General features: G+C 37.1%; 1 protein-coding gene across 5 annotated transcripts in view; it reads right to left on the reverse strand.

Annotated features, from left to right (window-relative positions):
* Positions 1-381: 381 nt before the first annotated feature.
* Positions 382-21,368, reverse strand: part of LOC140736757 (zinc finger protein 644-like) — a 123,695-nt gene continuing 102,708 nt past the window's right edge. For 4 of the 5 annotated variants that reach the window (XM_073062654.1, XM_073062653.1, XM_073062652.1 and 1 more), the window contains 5 exons: positions 17,640-20,866; positions 11,436-12,050; positions 4,638-4,760; positions 2,953-3,055; positions 382-2,646 (listed from right to left, as the gene is read on the reverse strand). In XM_073062654.1, coding sequence (XP_072918755.1) covers positions 2,454-2,646; positions 2,953-3,055; positions 4,638-4,760; positions 11,436-12,050; positions 17,640-20,866 — 4,261 coding nt within the window. In that variant the 3' untranslated portion in view covers positions 382-2,453. Of the gene's footprint in view, positions 2,647-2,952; positions 3,070-4,637; positions 4,761-11,435; positions 12,051-17,639; positions 20,867-21,368 lie in introns of all 5 variants that reach the window. The other variant, XM_073062656.1, reaches the window with a different exon arrangement.

Genomic DNA, 21,368 nt, shown 5'->3' on the forward strand with positions numbered 1-21,368 from the left:
AACAAATCTTTTCTCCAAATCATGGCAAAGTTTATCCTCACAGTCAGGTAAAAAGAAGCACATAAAATTTGAAAGTATTTATTAGCAATACATGTTTCATTTCTATTAAGTTTCAGTGGAACACACTGCAGCTCAGAGTCCACTAACTGCCAGAGATCAATGAGAATCAGCAGAATTGTAAAATTAAAAACAAACACGAACTAATACATAATCAGAAGATGAGCACAGTCACATAATTCATATTCCTGGTGTAAATTGAGGTTCAGCAATGTTAACAGCCATTATTGCAAATATTCTGTATCAATTGATACACATTTATTAATATCATCTGGCTGAATAAATTAATTGTGGGATAATAAGGACACAAACATCAAACCTGTGTTAATTATATGACTGTACATTTTATTTCTGCCACTAGATAAGTAGACTTGTAGTAATAGCACATTTCACATAGTGTTTACACAGTTTACTTACAAATATGAGCGTGCACAATCACATCTGAGCACTTAATATCATATACCAGTGTTCTTGTTGGATACACAGTAATCAGGCATAAAAATGCCTAAAAGATACAGTGAATTTTCAAGAAACTCTTATCTCTTAGGTGAGTTCAGAGTTGTAAAGAACATGCTTTCCTTTACAATTAAGATAAAATTGTACAGAAAAAATATACTTTTACAATATCCAATTATGAAATACAGGGAGCTCAAAAAAAGTTAGGCAGGAGTTACTTTTAGTTTCAGCAAATTAAAAGCTACATTGAATCAGTACCTGTAAACCTACTCCAAATAAGTCAACTGGTTAAATACTATTTCAGCCTATTTTAGAAAATACAAATATAAAATCCAATAATATCCATCTCCATAGCAATGCACCTGGTATTTATGTACATGCTAAACCTAGTAAAAGACAAGTACATACATTTTGTTGAGTTATCCTTAGGAAGGTGAATACTGACCTTTGTCAGGGAAAAAAAATATTTAAATGCCCCTTTCTAAGAACATGACAATTCTAAAACAATTAATATGCTAAAATGTACAGCAATACAGTAATCACTAGACTTGGGGAACTATTATCTACATACTGCCATATTCAAAATAGATCTGGCTACTAGAAAATCTCCTACTGACAATGTTAGATGTATTAGTATAGACCTAAAAGTACAAGCAATTGCATAATAGCGAGCAGCCATCTAGATTTCAATTTCAACAAAACTGATGAAAATAAAATCAGGAATTGAGAACAAAGTATTCAAATAAGATTGCTACATAAAAAAAATATAATGAGATTTTAGTCCAGTAGAAAAATGCTTGGTGGAAAAAAACAAAAATTGAATCATACTTGAAGTGTATTTTTTAGTTTTGCTGCATTCTGAGTTTTTGAATGGGAAAAAATATTGTACGTACTATGCTTTACATATTACTAGTGTTAATATCGCCATACTTTGTAATGTGGCCTGGGAACTGTACTCGAGAGTGCTCATCATCGTTAAGTTAAAAGTACGAATACTAAAGTGGCTGATCACTGTCACACACATGCTTGGAAAGCTTTTATTATTCCCAACACTCTGACAGGTGGCAGTTTGAATGAAAAGAACCGTTCTCTCCTCACTCGAATCATACCTCCAGACAAAGGACAGCACAGATAGTGACTCTGGAAGGACTTAGGACATTCTGCTCTCCTGGCTGGAATAGTAAGTATATCTCCAAGCATTTTGCAATGGGGGGGGGGGGGGAGGCAAGGATGGAATTAAAAACAAAACAAGTATTACAGTTTATGTCTCATACTTTAAAGGTATAGTACTGATGTAAAAAAACACATTTCATGAAATTGCAAGTAAACAAGAACCTCTGCAAATTTGTGTGTGTGTCGGGGGGGGGGGGGGGGACTATTTTTAAGTTTTTGTTTAAAATTAAACACTTCTGCTGCAACCAAAGATAACCATCCACAGTTGTTACATGCAATGCTAAACAGGAATGTCGCTTCCTTACTAAATTGGAAGTTAGAACAGTGTTCGTAAATGTGTCAGTGAAATTGAATGCTTCATTTCCTGCTGCCATAAGGTTCCTCAGGCAAAAGGACTATCTTTCCGAAATGATTAGGGAAACATCTGACTTGCTGCTTATGCTAATATCTAGCACTAGCTATTGTAAACTATCTTCTTCATCGTATCTACAGCTTTGTCCAAATTGCGGCAAATCTAGAAACAGGATTCTTCATGCTGATTGGCTGGTGATCTAATTATTGAATTATATTTTTCAATATATGTATAATTATTTGAGCTTTTAACAAAATCAAGCATTTTCAAATTATTTTAAGGTTATAAATAGCTTACATCGTTGCAATGATCTATTAAGCTTTCTAATGGGTAATAGAATGCACTTTTACTAGGTGCTAATAGAAAAACACCAGATCAAATTTACAGCAGATTAATTCATCACTATCAGATAATTTTAGGAAGCTGTCTGTGCCATTAATAAAGAAAACGATGATTCAGTTACTGGGAAATTTTCTTTTGATGGCAGTGAAATTTCTACCATTCCAGCACCAGTGCGAGGAAGATTTGCATTAACAACATGCCGCTGCAAGTGCTTGATCCAATCTTCTTGGACAGAAAGTGGACCTCGGAAGACCAGATCACAGAACCTGGAGGTAAGTAACAAAAGCACAATTCTGATTAATCTAGCATTCATGTTGATGTTTCTATTGCTATGACTTCTTTAAAATTCTAAGACAAGAAATTAATATCCAGTAAGATTAATTCAGAGAAAACTGCATGTAACTGAAAATGCTAGCCATTAATTAAAATACTTTTAAAAACTAAATATGTTTAATCTAAAGCAATCCTTAAATCTCCATCAGCAATATTATTATGGATATACAAATTATTTTAATCTGCAACATAAGCTGAAATGCACTTGCAATGAAGTTCCGCACCTGCAAATTCCTTACCTGCACTTGAGTACATAAGCATCATCAAGAGATGGAACAAATAGGGAAGACTTCTTTTTGGTCCCAGACCGTGATCGTGACCTCTTTTGCTTGCAGTCAAAAGCTGGAAAAATATAGCTTTAGGAATAGGTTTCATTTTTCTTGCAAACAGCAACTAACTTAAACTTTACATTTAGCCTGATTACAACATCATCAGAAACACTCGAGGAATCCATTTGTCACCAAATTTGCACAATTAAAAAATATTTAGCTACACCTACAAAATTCTCATTTCTATTATTCATTTCAGCAATATCTTTGTTCTTCTGCTTTGAGAGCAAGCACACACTACTTGAGGTAATGGATCATACTTATGGGTCCAGAATTGATTTCTCATGTATTAAGTCCCAGAAAGTGCCAGCTAGATTAGAGTCAGTGCAACAAGCCGCTCCATTGACTTCACAGGATGGAAGAAATGAGTGATCTACAATGCCACTTGTTACTATTGGGAAATCTACAGGTATGGAAGATGTCGGCCTTAGTTGTGACAATGCACAGCAAGAAACTACCTGCTATGACTTATTTTGTACATTAAGAAATTAGAACAAGGTATACCATCACTACCACTGGCCCGTCATTAACTAGAGGTCAAACCACAACATGGGTCACATATCATGAAAGCAATACTGATCCTGCCATTACATTTGTATTGTGTGTTTCTTTCAATTTAATTACATTACTCCAGGTATATTTTTAAAAAATGCAAATCTTAAGACTAGAGAAAGAATCAATTAAAAATTTAAATAACCTTGTTATTCACAATGAAAGAATCATCAGTCTGCACAAGCAGTCTGAACGGATGCAATTATGTCACTGTACTGTTAAAGAATAAACCACTAAAATAATTACTGGTTAAAACCACTAATTTAACCATATATCTAAAGGTTCTGTTACCCATATTTGACTAGTTCACAATACATTTCTGTTTCTAATTATTAGTGTGCTATTTCATGATCTATCTCAAAAACAAGCAAGTGTTCATTAAACCTCATAACTAAAAACACAACAACTAAGGTCTTGGCCCGAAATGTCGACAGTACTTCTTCCTATAGATGCTACCTGGCCTGCTGCATTCCACCAGCATTTTTTGTGTGTTGTTATATGAATTTGAGCACAACTACCAAAATTTACAAAGTTTGTATTAGAGTTGCAATCATCCATTTTCCTGTTTAAATAGATCAATGGAATCACAGGGTCGAGCTGAAACATTCTTATTTACAGAATCACAGATATGTGACGGATCTTATCCATACAGTTTTCAGCAAACTAGATGCATTGGTCTGTAAAATGACATCAGGAAAGTTTCATATTTATGTTGGATCATGAACTAAAATTGGTTCAAGTCCTTTATCCAACACTACCTGTATGCCTGGGTTTAACACAAAGGCACACATCAGGATTCCTCATATCAGTTACACGGGTCTGCTACAACTTTAACAATTTTGGTGAATCACCACAGTGGGAGGTATTAACCTCACTGCTGGTTAGTAGTCAACCCACTGTTCACCAAGCTTGTATAAAATATCACAGTTAAGTACTTAAGATGTTAAAAGGCAAGTGCTCAGCAATTTATGCACCTAAAATATTTTACATGTGATTTAAAGCCCACCCAAAGAACATTAAAAAAGTAAGTAAAGAAAACTTACGAGTGCCAGTCAGATCCCCAGCTTGCTTTCTTCTTGCATAGACTCTGAGATGATTTGCCAGGCTAACTGCACTTGTAAAGGTTGCATGACAATGAACACAAGTTCTTAACTTCACAGGATGTCCTTTTGACAAAAATGGAAAGCAATAATTTAAATTGATAAGATTCATTTGCAGTCAATTAAAACTTCTGAAAATCTGCAAATATGTAAAATAAGGCTATTTTATAGTTTTACTTTCTGCATTTGATCAGTATTATGTTAATATCTATACCTTTATTCTAGCATTTAGCTAAATTCTAGCTTTTTACTAAAAGACAATGGTTAATATTTCAATTCTCCTTATGTTCAAGGTAAACATTCACAATAAATGATTAAATGCCTTGATATTTAAAACAGAAATTAATGTTATACAATAACGTAATGTCTATTCACAATTACTGAACCCAACCTGAGATATACAATGTATAAAGTGTATAAAGCAAAGGGCTTTATTAATTTGTGTAAGACATTGGATTGCACTGGGAAGACAAGGTATGTGCTAGACTGGAAGTCAAGCAGCACTACACCAAAGTATTGACAAAGTTGTAAATACAGTACTTAATCAAATATTGAGAAAAGCTGCTTGGGGAATGAAGGGACTGTAAATGGCTCTTTTACTTCACATGAAATAGCTGATGAAGGCATGGGAGGTAAGGTGGTAAAATAAAACAGACTGGTGAACAGCTGTTAAATACAACACTTAAATTAGTGCTTTTGTACAGTCATCACTTTGCATGTTCAGTCAATAATGAAAGCTAATGATTTGTAATTCTGATGGCTGCACTCAAACCTCTGCACTGAACAAAGAATGGACCAACATCCAAATTAACAAACAGTATACACAACTGTATAGATAAAATGCAGCATCAAAAACATACCCAATTAATAATCATGAATCTACTTTTACAAGTTTTTAAAATATGTAAGTAATAACAAAAAATCTAAGACAGCTGTTTACCCTGTGTTGGTGAGATAATGTAGACTGCTATTTTAGGCATATAGAAAAACTCAGGAAGAAATTGACAGCCTAACTATTTTGATTCAGGGTTTAGGGGGAAAAAAATTGAAAATAGTGTCTTTTTGTACTTGCAGCCCTTTTAGAACCCTCATTTAGACAAAAGCAAATCTAAATAATTTTAGCATCCACAGGACAAGTATTAAGTTTCACCCTAAATGATCACAAAGTGCAAACTGTAATGTGGAGAATGATTACATCACTTACTGGATGAAGTTTGTGATGCTTAAGCTAATTTAACTATTCTCCTTATTGTAAATAATGGGCGACTTTACTGTATAAAAGGGCTAATTATCAGAATTCATCTGGGGAAAATGCAATTCAAAGTCCGTAAGACTTAAAGGACATGGCGAGTAGGGGAACGCAGCACTGTGAGTACCGCATCACTTTATTCAAAAGCCGACAACTATTAACATAACACCACTTTCAGCAATGTCCTTGAAGTACTGAAGATGGAGCACATGGTCTTCCCTGCGGATGGAAGGAGAGCATTTTGACAGCAATTGTTTGAGCTAGAAGAATGTGTCAAAGCTGAAAGATTATTACCTGGTATTAATACCATGTTTAATGATTGACCTGGGAAACTGAGTGTCCTATTCAAAGTTTAAATTCCATTCAGTCTTGTTCCACTTTACTATAACTTGAACAATAAAAATTATTACATGGCAGTTTTCCTACAAAGGACTGAAAAAATAAAGCACATCTTGCTGACATATACCAAATAGTTTAGGCATGATGTGGGCCATAAATGTGGGTTTGACGGATGTTCAATCTTTGCTTTGTAGTTTCTATCAAGAGAGTTTAAGCACCTGGAACAAGCAGTTATCTTATTTGTCCCTGTTGGATGCAAGAATGCATAGGCAACTGACAAATGCAGCCTGCATAATAATAACCCAATCATAAAATTTCAAGCCCAGTCACTTTCTTAGCCACAGGTGTAATATTCAACAAGTGAAGCAGTTCATACTAAAGCACAATGAGTGATTTCAGTATTTTGTTCTTACAGTGGCATGCAAAGGTTTGGGCACCCCGGTCAAAATTTCTGTTACTGTGAATAGTTAAGTGAGTAGAAGATGAACTGATCTCCAAAAGTCATAAAGTTAAAGATGAAACATACTTTTCAACATTTTAAGCAAGACTAGTGTATTATTTTTGTTTTGTACAATTTTAGAGTGGGGGAAAAAAGGAAAGGAGCACCATGCAAAAGTCTGGGCACTCCAAGAGATTTGAGCTCTCAGATAACTTTTACCAAGGTCTCAGACCTTAATTAGCTTGTTAGGGCTATGGCTTATTCACGGTCTTCGTTAGGAAAGGCCAGGTGATGCAAATTTCAAAGTTTTATAAATACCCTGACTCTTCAAACCTTGTCCCAACCACCAGCAGCCATGAGCTCCTCTAAGCAGCTGCCTAGCACTCTGAAAATGAAAATAAATGATGCCCACAAAGCAGGAGAAGGCTATAAGAAGAGAGCAAAGCATGTTCAGGTAGCTGTTTCCACAGTTCATAATGTAACTAAGAAATGGCAATTAACAGGAACAGTGGAGTGCGAGTTGATGTCTGGAAGACCAAGAAAACTTTCCAAGAGAACTGCTTGTAGGATTGCGAGAAAGGCAAATCAAAACCCCCGTTTGACTGCAAAAGACCTTCAGGAAGATTTAGCAGACTCTGGAGTGGTGGTGCACTGTTCTACTGTGCAGCGACACCTGCAAAAATATGACCTTCATGGAAGAGTCATCAGAAGAAAACCTTTCTGGTGTCCTCACCACAAAATTCAGCGTCAGAAGTTTGCAAAGGAACATCTAAACAATCCTGATACATTTTGGAAACAAGTCCTGTGGACTGATAAAGTTAAAATAGAACTTCTTGGCCGCAGTGAGCAAAGGTATGTTTGGAGAAAAAAGGGTGCAGAGTTTCATGAAAAGAACACCTCTCCAACTGTTAAGCACGGGGATGGATCGATCATGCTTTGGGCTTGTGATGCAGCCAGTGGCAAAAAGAACACTTCACTGGTAGAGGGAAGAATTAATTTAATTAAATACCAGCAAATTCTGGAAGCAAACATCACACCATCTGTAAAAAAGCTGAAGATGAAAAGAGGATGGCTTCTACAACAGGATAATGATTCTAAACATATCACAAAATCTATAATGGATTACCTCAAGAGGCGCAAGCTGCGGTTTTGCCATGACCCTCACAGTCCCCCGATCTAAACATCATCGAAAATCTGTGGATAGACCTCAAAAGAGCAGTGCATGCAAGACAGCCCAAGAATCTCAGAACTAGAAGCCTTTTGCAAGGAAGAATGGGCGAAAATCCCCCAAACAAGATTTGAAAGTCCCTTAGCTGGCTACAAAAAGCATTTACATGCTGTGATACTTGCCGAAGGGAGTGTCACTAAGTACTGACTGTGCAGGGTGCCCAAACTTTTGCTTCAGGCCCTTTTCCCTTTTTATTTTGAAACTGTAAAAGATGGAAATAAAAGAGTAATCTTGCTTAAAATATTTAAGAAATGTGTCATCTTTAACTTTATGCCTTTTGGAAATCAGGTCATCTTTTACTTGCTTAGCTATTCACAGTAACAGAAATTTTGACCAGGGGTGCCCAAACTTTTGCATGCCACGGTATATGCAGGAATAGATGATCTGTACACCACTTGGGCTAAACTGTGGTGTAAGTTTCTGTCCTGCTTCCTGTGCACTCACCTGCTACTCTGCTTGTTCCTCCTCCAGCCATAATAAATCCCAATTACTACATCTGTTTGGTAACCCAGGATTTGTCATAGACAGCAGATCAAAATCTCAGTGGTTAACTTCAAAATTTTTAAATCAGTTTCTATAACTAACACGACTTAAAACTCAAATCAGCAAACTCACAACTGGGTGATAACTAATCTATCTGAATGTGATACTGAAAAGCTCTTGCTTATTCATGATGTTTTAAGTCTATTGTAGAAATGATGAACGTAATGATGCAACTCTTGATTTTGATGCCTGGAACTAAAGCTTACATTATGTTAATAAAAATGGCTTTGTCCATTTCAAGCCACGTTCAAAATTACAGGGATATAAATGGAGATAATGGATGAACAAAACACATCAATTTTCAGGGTCTAAGAGGGCATATTAACCTGTTAAAACTTAATTCTACATCCTGCAATAGCACAGAATGAAACATCAATTATAGTGCCTTGTAAACGTATTCAGATCCCACAACTATTTTCATACTTTAGAGTTTTTGATCTAATCTACAAAACATTGGGCATCTTGTCAAATCAAAATGAAAATTCCAAAACCTGTCAGTAATTTACTAAAAAGTAAAAACCAAAATAGTCAGGCTGAAAAAGTATTCATTCCAATTGCAATTACTACGCTAACTTTCCTCAGGTGCAATGTAGCCTATTACCTTACCAACTCAGCCAACCTGTTGATGTGGAAAATTGGAGGATCACCTGCATAAATACCTTTCTCTGTAAGGTCCAACAGTATGGTAGATTTTCAACAGAGTAAACCAAGATGAAGAGAAAAAGAGAATTCAAGGCAAGTCAAAGAGATGTTAATAGAGAAACACAGCTGTGGAAGGATACAAGTCAATCTCAAAGGCACTGAACATACCCTCAGTGTAGCCCATGAAAAAGTGGAAAAATATGAAACCATAGCCACACTGCCCCTCTACTTAGTCACCAGAAAGAATGGCACTATGATGCCAGCAGTCACTCTGAGTGAGCTGCAGAAGTTAGTGGCTGCAACTGGAGATGAAGTTCATAGTTCAACAATCCCTCAGGCCTTACATTAAAAAAAGTATTAATGAAAGAGTGGCAAGGAAGCAGCTCTGGCTTAAAAATAAGCATATCCTTACCCATAGAGACTTTGCAAAGCATCACTTTGAAGAAACTGTAAAGACAGAGTCATAGAGCAGTACAGCACAGAAACAGGCCCTTCAGTCCATATAGTCCATGCCAAAATCCTTTAAACTGCCCATTTCCAATTACCTGCATGAGGAGCACAGCCCTCTATACCCCTACTATCCATGTACTGATCCAAACTTCTCTTAAATGTTGAAATCGAGTTCACATGCACCACTTGTACAGGCAGCTCATTCCACACTCTCACAACCCTGAGTGAAGAAGTTTCCTATCATGTCCCCTTAAACTTTTCACCTTTCACCCTTAACCCATGACTTCTAGTGGTACTGCCACCCAATCTCAGTGGAAAAAGCCTGTTTGCATTTACCCTATCTATACTTCTCATAATTTTGTATACCTCTATCAAATCTCCTTTCAATCTTCTATGTTTCAAGGAATACAGTCCTAACCTATTCAATCTTTCCTTATAACTCAGGTCCTCCAGATCCAGCAACATCCTTGTAGATTTTCTCTATACTCTTTCAGCCTTGTTTACATATTTCCCCTAGGTAGGTGACCAAAATTGCACACAACACTGCAAATTAGGACTCAACAATGTCCTCTACAACTTAAACATAACATCCCATCTCCTGTACTCAACACATTGATTTATGAAGGCCAATGTGCCAAAAACTTTCTTTATGACCCAATCTTCCTGTGATGTCACTTTCAACGAATTATGGATGTGTTCCCAGATCCCTTTGTTCTGTCACACACCTCAGTGTCCTACCGTACACTATGTAAGACCTACCTTGGTTGGTCCTATCAAAGTGCAAAAGCTCGCACCTGTCTGCATTAAATTTCATTCGCCATTTTTTTCCAGCTGATACAGATGCCTCTGCAAACCCATGATAGCCTTCCTCACTGTCCACAACCTTGCGGTGTGGAAGAAGGTCTTGTGATTGGATGAAAATAAAGTGGAACTTTTTGGCCTCAACATTAAGCAGTATGTGTGGCATAAATCTAATGCTGTGCATCAGCCAGGTAATACCATCCCTACTGTAAAGTATGGTGGAGGTAGCATCATGCTGTGGGGATGCTTTTCAGCAGCAGGGTCTGGAAATCCAGTCAGGATTGATAGGAAGATGAATGCTGCTAAATACAGAAAGATCCAGGATAAAAACCTGCTAGCCTCTACCAAAAAGCTTGAATTGGGGAGGAAGCTGGTCTTTCAACAGGACAATGACCCAAAGCACATTGCCAGAGCAACCATGAAGTGGCTTCAAATTAAGAAAATTTATATCTTTGAGTGGTCCAGTCAGAGTCCTGACCTTAATCCAATCAAACATCTCTGGCAAGTCCTCAAGTCCACTGCCACTTCCCAACTAACCCAACACAGCTTGAGCAATTTTACAAGGAGGGACGAGCAAACCTCGCTCCATCATGTTGTGAAAAGCTAATAAGAGACTTTCCCAAAGACTACTGGCTATAATAGCTATGAGAAGTGGCTCAACTGGGCAAAGGAGATGAATACTTTTGAACTGCTGACATTTTAGTTTTTGAATTTTTAGTTTTTCATGCTTTACAATTTGCGCTTTTTTTGGGGGGGGCAGGTGGCTCTACTGTGAAAAAAGGAACATGTGATTCACAAATAAAAATTCTCAATTAAATTGATCAAAATCCCTCATTTATGTGAACAAAGGGTTGGGGGTTGAATAGTTTTACAAAGCATTGTATCTCCGAAGAAAGCTTTGAGATTAATCATAGCAAATAAAACTGCTCTGGCAACAAAGTTTAACACATCAGTTTCAAAGTGCTCTTAAGTGCATCAAATTCCTCAAAGCCTTTATATTCCATTCCTCAATTTTGGCTTATTTTGTAAATTAACACAAGGATGGCTAACCTGTTTGGTAAGTCATATCTGCACTTGTCACTGGTTGTGATGATACACTAGGCTGCAAAAATGAACTGCCAAACTGTGGATGAAAGGGGCGTCTGTGATTAGGCAGTCGCTTCTTTGCAGTTTGAACATGACCTCTTCCTGGCTGGGATTTTATTGGTAATCGTGTTTCCTCTCCAAATTTAGTCTTCAGAATTTGCATCAGAGAACTTGACGGTTCATGTGTCTCACTGTATTTTCCTGGCTGCAGGTCGGGGAGGTCATCATTGAGGTCTAATTGTGGTAAGGGGAAGGATTTTGTCTTCATCTCATTTTGCTGCAGTTTTATAGTTATACCATTTGGAGCAAGAAATAGGCCATCACTTGTTGCAAATTTCTGTGAAACAAAGGGCTTATATCTAAATTGTTTGCTACTCAACAACTTTGCAATATTTTCAGCTTCTGCTTCATTTTGCATCATTTCAGTCAAAATGCAGAGTGGGGATTTGTGTGCTTCCAGTTCTGTTTTCCCCAACCTCTTCAAGTGACCACGGACATGATTTGACAGGCCAACCTTTGTGTCAAACCAGCCCCCACACAGAGGACATGTATTCTCAGTTGATGATCCAGATTTCACTTCTGTGGAAACAAAATGAGAATGGGATTACCCAATCTAATTAATTTAATAAGGAAAAAAGCAATCATGGCTCTACTAAAATGGAAAAAAGTGCTTAATCAATTAGTTCAGTTTCATGTGAATAAAAATCAGTTTAATTTTTTTAATTTAATAGAATCATTAGCAGCTGTGAGTCAAATCTATTTCTGCCTAATAACTTACATCAAGATTTAATGTAGAACAACTCAAGTTTAAATACACACATTTACACAAAAAGACTGATTTCTTTTGCAATGTCTGACACAAAGAATTTAGTATGTTTTGCCATCATGGTGGCTATTGAAACATCTGGACCACATAACAATGATCACAATGTCTAAGGCTTAGGTCAGCAATATGAAATCACACTAATAGTCTAATGGTCTTTGCTTAACCTAATAGATCTTGTCACTCTATTCTGAGATACTGGACTCATGTTTCTGGGTTAAAACTTATTAACAGCCAAATATAGAAGATAGAAACATATTTTAAATCAGCTCTATGACATTTTTAAATTTTGCTCTACCCAAAACTTTTAGCAATCCATCAAAATCGCAGCCAGTGAAAATCTGATGGGACTTTAATTACCCACTTGTTTCATTTAATGACATCTGTGACAACAAATGCACAATGATCTCTATTTAACATTACCAATTTTTTATTCTTCTCTATCTACATTTCCAATAACTTCCATCTCCTTCTCTGCAGTCAATTATTTCAAACTTTTTCCTTGATCGTGTTTTCTAAAAACACACTGGAATCACAATCGTATTGCCTGCCTTTTCTCGGTTTCCAGTAATTTAGTATGTTGAAGCTCTCCACACTAGTTTGGTTAGCTGTTAGACACAAACTAAATATTCATGAGGCAATTGGGGGAGGGAGAGGCTCTGAGTAAAGTCATCTGCCTTAGGGGAAGTGGCCAATCATCAAAGACCAAAATGCTTTGGTCTCAGGTTACTTTTATGGGCAATAATTATGATACATGAAGCAATGATATTATCAAAACAAAACATCCCAGAAGACAGTTCTGCTGGAAAACCAATTTTCCTGGAATGACCTATGTTAGTTGCCAACATGGCCTTCCATGATACATTCAAAGAAGCTGCTAACAAACTCTAAAATCATGCAAGAGGGTAACATTCAGTTGCCATTCAGTCAATGGACTTTTTAAATAACATCTCCCAGCAGAGATTCCCTTGCTAACCTGAAGCTAAAAGGAAAGAGCACCTAGCTTGACCAAAACTTGCTGGAGTGCATCCATAATCACCATTTTGTATAATGGAAAAGTCATCAAATTCTTCCACTAAACTCAGGATGAGTGCACAAAATAATTTGGCATATACCTATCAGAGCAGAAAATTTCAGTGCAAACCTGGAACCACAGGGTCAGTTAAAAAAAATAGGTCAAAAATCAATCAACCAGTACTAAGATGAAACAAGACAAGTAAACTAAACCACAGATGAATTGACTGGAAAAATAACTGAACTGTAATCAACAATATTCCATATTTGTGAAGCTTCATAGTAAAAAAAAGTACTAGTTTTTCCCATGTACTACTCTTCAATAACTACAAACAAAAGATCCTTACCAATTGGAAAAAAAAATAGTTTGTTGACTTGAGGGTGTAAAAGCCAACATGAAAATGAACTAATACCATGGTTACTCTCTGGGTTGAAGAGTTGTTAAAGCAGTAAAAAAAAATTCATAAATCTTGTGTTAAACAGGGTAGAAAGTAGGTCATATATGATGGAGGTACACATTTCAGGCTGAGACCTTTCAATCTGGACCCATGGTTCACTCTCACTGACTGTGATTGGCAACATTTAGTCACAGCAAATTTTGGAGTCATAGAGTACCACAGCACAGAAGCAGCAGGCACTTCGGGCCATCTAATCTGTACTGAACTATTAATCTGCTTGCTTGGTCCCATCATCCTGCACCTGAACCAACCCCTCCCATCTGCATACCTATCCAAATTTCTCTTAAATGTTGAAAATGAACCTGCATCCACCAAACATTCCACATTCTGAGTGAAGAATTCTCCCCATATTCCCCTTAAACATTTCACCTTTCACTCTTAACCCATGACCTTTAGTTCTAGTCTCAACCAACCTCAGTCAAAAAAGCCTGCTTCCATTTTACCCTGTCTATATCCCTCACAATTTCCTATCAATCTTCTACATTCTCAGGAATAACTAAGTACATACTTAAGAGTTTTAGTATACATTTTCAAAATTTCCAAACTACAAGGAAAATTCAGACCACTTACACAAAGCAAAATTCTACCTGTAAGCTCTGATTTATCATTTTCAAATTATGAAACGTCGGCTATTACAAATCTTAAGAATCTTCTCTAAAACAACTGACAGTATTCATACAAGAACATTGCAGATCAGTCATCATCAGTATGTTCCTTCTTAACATATATATACTTTGGCTAAGCTGGTTTTCAAATATCACTAAAGCAGAAATATGCTCAATGCTCAACAATCTTGTCATGGATCAATATGCTTGTTTCTGAGCCAGGAGATTCCATGTTGAAGTCCCACAGCAGAAACGTGAGCACTAAAATTTGGGCTCACTCTTCAGTGGAGGTTCTTGTCAATGAAGCCAAAGGCCTGTCTACCTTCTCAGGAGGACTTAAAACATCCCACGGTTATATTCTGAAGTAGCATAGGGGAGATATCAATTAAATCTTGGTCAACATTACTCTTGCGACTGTCAGCACAAAAACAAAAGATATCTGGTCACTTTCATTTCACTTTCAGTTGCCAAATGTTTTGCACAAATTGTCTGTCCCTGTTCTACAACAGTTACTACACTTCCAAAATACTTCAGTGTCTGCAATGTATCTTGAGAAGTCCGAAATTAATATGAAAGGCCTTATTTGTCTGTTTCAAGTACAGAAGCTATTTGGCACATATTTTTGTTTGGTGTAAACACTGGGATTTCTCAACAGAATGGAGGACTTGAGAATCTCTGTCTAACTTACATGGCACCCTAATTATCACACCACACCAATTTCCCACAGGTTCAATCACATTCAATGAACTTCAACTGATTGGGGATTGAATTGATCAGTACTGATCAACAAGCTTCAAAACCTAGGCCTCTGTACATCCCTCTGTAAGTGCATCCTTGACTTCCTCATCAGGAGATCCACAATCAGTAATAACATAACCTTCTTGCTAACAATCAACACAGGTGCCCCTCAAGGATGTGACTTAGCCCACTGCTCTACTCTCTCTACACTCATGACTTGGTGGCTAGTCACAGCTCAAATGCTATCTATATATTCGCCAACAACATCACTTTTGTTGGAACAATTTCAGATAGCAACAAGGAGGCATACAGAAGTGAGCTAGATCAGCTGGTTGAGTGGTGTCCAAAAACAATCTTGCACTCAATGTCAGCACGACCAAGGAATTGATTATGGACTTCAGAAAGGGGAAGTTGGGAGAACACACACCACTCCTTGTTGAGGGATCAGCAGTGGAAAGGGTGAGCAGCTTTAAGTTCCAAGGTATCAAAACCTCAGAAGATCTATTCTAGGCCAAACATATTGATACAACCATGAAGAAGGCATGACAGCAGGTATACTTTATTTGGAGTTTGAGGGAACTTGGTATGTCACTAAATACACCAGAAAATGTTTAAACATATAGTGGAGAGCATTTTGATTGGTTGCATCAAAACCTGCTATGTAGGCTCCAATGTGCAGAGTCAAAAAGAGTCTTCACAGGATTGTTGACTCAGCCATAATAGGCATAGTCACCCCTCCCACCACACCAAGGAAGTCATCAAAAATCTTTTGATTGATGAATCATGCTGCAGCAACAGTAAACCATTTCTCTTTCTGATTTGAGTAGAACAGTGCACTCATGGCACCAAAATATTTCTATTAAGGATGATCTCTTGACACTATATAGCTAAAAGACTTATCGGGTCCATTCAGCTAAGGCAACAATAAGGAAACCATTTTTTTTTAAAAAAAGGTTTAATCTGACAGCTTCTCAAAAAAAGCATCTTTGAAAAGTCAGAAATGTGTGCATTTACTTCTTTTCTAAGTTCAAAGTACATTTGCTTTCCTTTTTGCACAATGTCACCTTCTACTTTTTGCACAATCATTCTAGTTATTCTCCAGAAATTGCATCAACATTCAATTCAGCCAAATAAAGCGTAAGTCCCAAATATAATTTAGCCTTTATATGTCCATGGTCATGCACTTCTAGGAACAGATGTAGTGAGCAGCAATTGGAACCCTGATTGTATTCTTGCTTTAAAACGCAGTAAGGTCAAAAGTGGTGTCCCTCGCTGCTTCCTTCTGTTCCCAACTGAGACAGGAAACAGCACAACCTAGTGGTTTGAACTTATGACTAGATCTTTTAGAGATATCAACAACCAGATCAACACATCTGCATGCAAAGTTAAACTGTTCAGATTAATATTAAATCACTAACATTTTATTGAAGTCATTTAAAGTAGTCAAATAAATGGTTCCCTATAGTAAATAGGAATCAGATATCTAAACTTTCAAGAAGCCAGAAGAAATTTGCTATCAAATTTGGCTGCAATAGAAACTGTACAAGTGGACTAAAGAACGATTTCCAGAGATGAAAACTATCCTAAGACTACATGGGTAAATATATTTCAACTAGCATAAACTGTCAACATAATGAATAAAAAAGGCATAAATCCTTATCAGATTAGATGTATGTTTTTTTTTTAATTTTGGGGTCTTTTCTGATTCATAAAACGTATCTTCCAAATACCTTCTATTTATAAAAGTGTAGCTATAAGACAACACTTTAAGGTATTGTACGGTTTGCATTTACTATATGTAAGAATCAATCTTCATTCCCACTGGGCCATGGTTCCATTCCTCTGCATTTGAAATAAATATTCTTACTCCTTTTGTTATTAACTAAAGTTATAAATAAAAAGAATGATTTATTATAACAAAGGCGTAGTGTTGAAACATTACTGGTCTCCAAGTATCTTGGGAGGTTTGATTATATCAGCAATCTCATCTTTCAGATTTCAAATCTGATACTGCCACGATGGTCTTTGATCCATCAACAGGAGCAGAAAAGATCTCAATGCAAATCAGAGTCTTCTAAGTAACCTGTTGCAGTTTCATGCAACTGTAAGCAACTCAATGGAATACTGAATTACTCTTCATCTGAAATTCTTCTGATAGGAATTGTGAGGAATTCATTGGGAGATGAGTAAGTTCTGCATTTGTATACGGTTGATTCCTACCACAGATTTAGTTAGTCCTCTGACTGAAAGACAGGACACACATATCTTCTATTTAATTATATAACCTTCCTTTTATCTAGACTTACTCCATCCACTGGGAATTGATCCTCTGAAATACAGTATAAATACCTGGATTGATTGAAGTCTGTCGGCTTTTAGTATCACTTTGTTTCATCTTCTTGTTTCAGACATTTTAAACAATATGTGTGTGTATTTTGTCACTAAAGTTTTACACATATTAAATAAAAATTCAGGACTCAAGACCCCATGTTTGATTATTTTTATACTCACACATACAGATGAAACTTACCTTTCTTTATTCTCCTAACAGGAGCATCACTTTTTTTGATCCGCCGCCTCTTATCACTGGATGCTATTTGCTCTGGTGGAACCAAATGACGAGCATCATAAGTTAAGCCAACTCTATAAAGATGTCCTCGAACATGATTTGACAAGCCAACACCTGTGTCAAATACAGCTGGACAGTACGGACATGGTCGCTTCTCAGTGTGAAAATCAGTCCAATTATAGGTTATATTAAGTGGAGCATCATGTTGATAAAGAACTGGATCCCTAACTTCTATACATTTAGCATCATTATTGATATGAAAATCTTCATTAATAAAATGATTGTGACTAACATCTTGATATTCCGCTGAGTAAAGGCTTTGGTTACCATAGTCACTGTTGCCATAATCATGAATGTCATTATCAAAATTAACAAAATCATCATCTTCTTCACTCTCATCATAAGTATCAAAATCATCATCATCAATGCCATTTTCATCAACTAACTGCACTTCAGTACTGAAGTACTGAGTTTCTTTATCATCAACATCAAAATTATTCTCACTAACAGTCACTGCAGTAGCATCACTCATACAGTTAGCAGTTTCCACAATATCGCTTCCTGGTGAGTTTTCTTCACCATCACATTCTAATGAATTTTCACATGGATCAAGTTTATTCAAAACAACAACAGGTGCTTTGTGAAATACATCTGGATATTGATCCAAAATATTATTGCCAACCGACACACTAACCATGACATCCTTAACAGATTTTCTAACTGATACAGCGCCCGCATCTGCACATTCTGTTTCTCCTGACATCTCTTCAGCATCAGACTGATGGAAGTTCAAAGTCAATCGTGTATCACTATGATTTGTTTCCATTAATGGAGATGAAGGAGGAAAATCTTTTACTATCTCTACATCATTATCAGATTTCCCTAAATGCTGATAACTAACAACATGATCCTTCGACAGCAGGATTACATTGTTCCCTCTGACATCATTATCACCCTGCTTTCGAACATGGTCTTGATGTAGGAAGCTAACCCTTTGGTTACTAGAGTTTAATCCTGTCAGAATCTTTGTTGAAGATTTACTATAATCTATCACAGAATCAGATGAGTGGTGTATATACTTTGTGGCTGTGTAGCTTGGCTTCTGAGTAATAGCATTATCAGTGACCTTGCTGTACAGTCCTGAGGAATTCCCTAGTGCATTATGCGCAACAAACCCCCTTTTTATACCTCCCTTTACAACAAATTTGTTCAGATATTCAGATTCGTGTGATACAGTCTTATTGTCACTCACCAAATTAAGTGGTTTTGAGCTCAAGCTAGGCATTTTTATTCCATGTTCATTTTTATGTTGAACATGGTAAAGACGCTGATGCAAGTATTTAACATGCTTTTTAAAGATACTCCTAACTGGCGTGGTGAAAGGGCATTTCCTACATACATAAATGCCTCCTGATTTACAATGAGTTAATAAATTTTCTAACGATACACCTTTCAAAGGTTTTTGAAATGACTTGTTAACTGCATCATGAATATAAATTTGATGCCCTTCGAGTTCATCCATTGATGCTGCCATGAAGTTGCATTTATCACAGCAGTAGTATCTTTTGTCCTTCTCATGTGTTTTAGCATGCTGCACAAAAGTTTTAGGGCAGTTTGTTCCAAATACACATTGCGGACACTGTAATTTTGCATTCCGGCCTTCATCCTGAAAGGTACGGAGCTCACGAATCTCCTCCATCAACCGCTCCCTTTTTTCCTGATGAAGACTCCTATGCTTTTGGAGAGGTGCACGGTCACGAAACGCAATTCCACATTCTTTACATATATAAGGTCTTGGCAGATTTGTTTTACTGTGTCCTTCTAAATGATAAATCATGTGTCTCTGCAAATGCTTTTTTTCCCTGAAATTGACATTACATTTAGTGCAGGGGTAAAACGATGGTTCTGTCTCAGTGTCATCATCTGAATGCGACTCTGAACCGGTGCGTAGATCATCTATCGTTACAGCGCTACCTGGAGGAAAAACTGTTGAACCAAAAGGTAAAGTTTCTTCTACTCGTGCAGTTGCAGCAACATTTGTTCTTGCTGCTTCTAGGTTTTTGACAGGAAATTTATAATCACTGAAGATTAACTGTTTAATTGCTTCCACAGTTTCTTTGGGAAGGTTTGATCCTGTCTCACCAACAAGATTTCTTTTGGCAGGCAAGTATTTTGGTTTTACAACTGAAACTTTTGCTTCACCATGTCTCATCCCTTCCAGATTAACTGCAGTCTTTTTAGGTATAAGGTGCATGTTTGGACTTTCCACTTCAGAGAAATCCACCATGTGAACAATGTCCATTTTCCGTTTCCTTTTTCTTCCGTAGTTCAGATTTGATTGGATATGGGAATTTCCATCAATTTGAACTATCTGTTCATCCTTTTCCTTTGTAAGCAGGAACTGCATGAATTCTTTTTCAGGGTCCCAATTTAAGCCAACGTCATTTAAAGTTTCTGATTCAGCCATACGAATATCAGAAGAACTTAACGTTCTTTTCCCCATTATATGTCTTCTGTTACCATTCGTTTTTTCACTTTCTTTACAATATGACATCTGGCTTGTAGAAGCACCATTTGATTGGACTGTAGATTTGTGGTCCACTATTGGCAAAGGACTCGTCATTTTAGGCTGTGTCTTAATTTGACCCTGAAAAGGCACTAAATTGGGGACCAGCAAGAGGACTGGGGCTACCGGCTGAGCTTTATCTGAATTATCAGATGATGTTGGAACCTGAACAGAAGGAACAAAGTGAGACAATGAGCTGGAATCTGCAACTGGCTGGCACAGAGACTGAGAAATACCCAAGGAAACATCAGACTGCTTTGCGTTGGAAGATTTAGTTGAAGAGGGCTGTGGAAGTACATCCCTCACAGCAGTTCCTGTAGGCAAGGTAAGTTTTGCATTCGAAGCAGTAGGAGCACCAGTTTGCATTAACACAGTCTGCTGGGTTCCACTTAAGGCTTTTATAGAACTGTCCCTGGACAGATGTTTAGACAAGTTTAAAGTATTGCTTTTGGGAACTGACATTTGATTCTCTGTTAAGGTCTGAGGTATACTTGTGGTAACAGTGGTTGATGGGAGATCTTTTTCATCTCCAAATCCGCTTTTAGCACCAGGTGAACTAATGTGGGTCTTCATGCTATCTGTATTACTCAACTTCAATCCAGAGGCTTCAATTTTGTTCATCCTGAAAGTAATAAAAACAACAATTATTACACAGATACAAGTACAAAGCAAAACATTTTAAAATTATGAATATTGATAGAAACATAGAAAATAGGTGCAGGAGTAGGCCATTCGGCCCTTCAAGCCTGCACCACCATTCAGTATGATCATGGCTGATCATCCAACTCAGAACCCTGTACCTGCTTTCTCTCCATACCCCCCGATCCCTTTAGCCACGAGGGCCATATCTAACTTCCTCTTAAATATAGCCAATGAACTGGCCTCAACTGTTTCCTGTGGCAGAGAATTCCACAGATTCACCACTCTCTGTGTGAAGAAGTTTTTCCTCATCTCGGTCCTAAAAGGCTTCCCCTTTATCCTTAAACTGTGACCTCTCGTTCTGGACTTCCCCGACATTGAAAACAATCTTCCTGCATCTAGCCTGTCCAATCCCTTTAGAATTTTATACGTTTCAATAAGATTCCCCCTCAATCTTCTAAATTCCAGTGATGAATTCTTAAAAG

The sequence above is a fragment of the Hemitrygon akajei genome, chromosome 12 (assembly GCF_048418815.1).
Source record: "Hemitrygon akajei chromosome 12, sHemAka1.3, whole genome shotgun sequence".
In the NCBI taxonomy this organism is placed as follows: Eukaryota; Metazoa; Chordata; class Chondrichthyes; order Myliobatiformes; family Dasyatidae; genus Hemitrygon; species Hemitrygon akajei.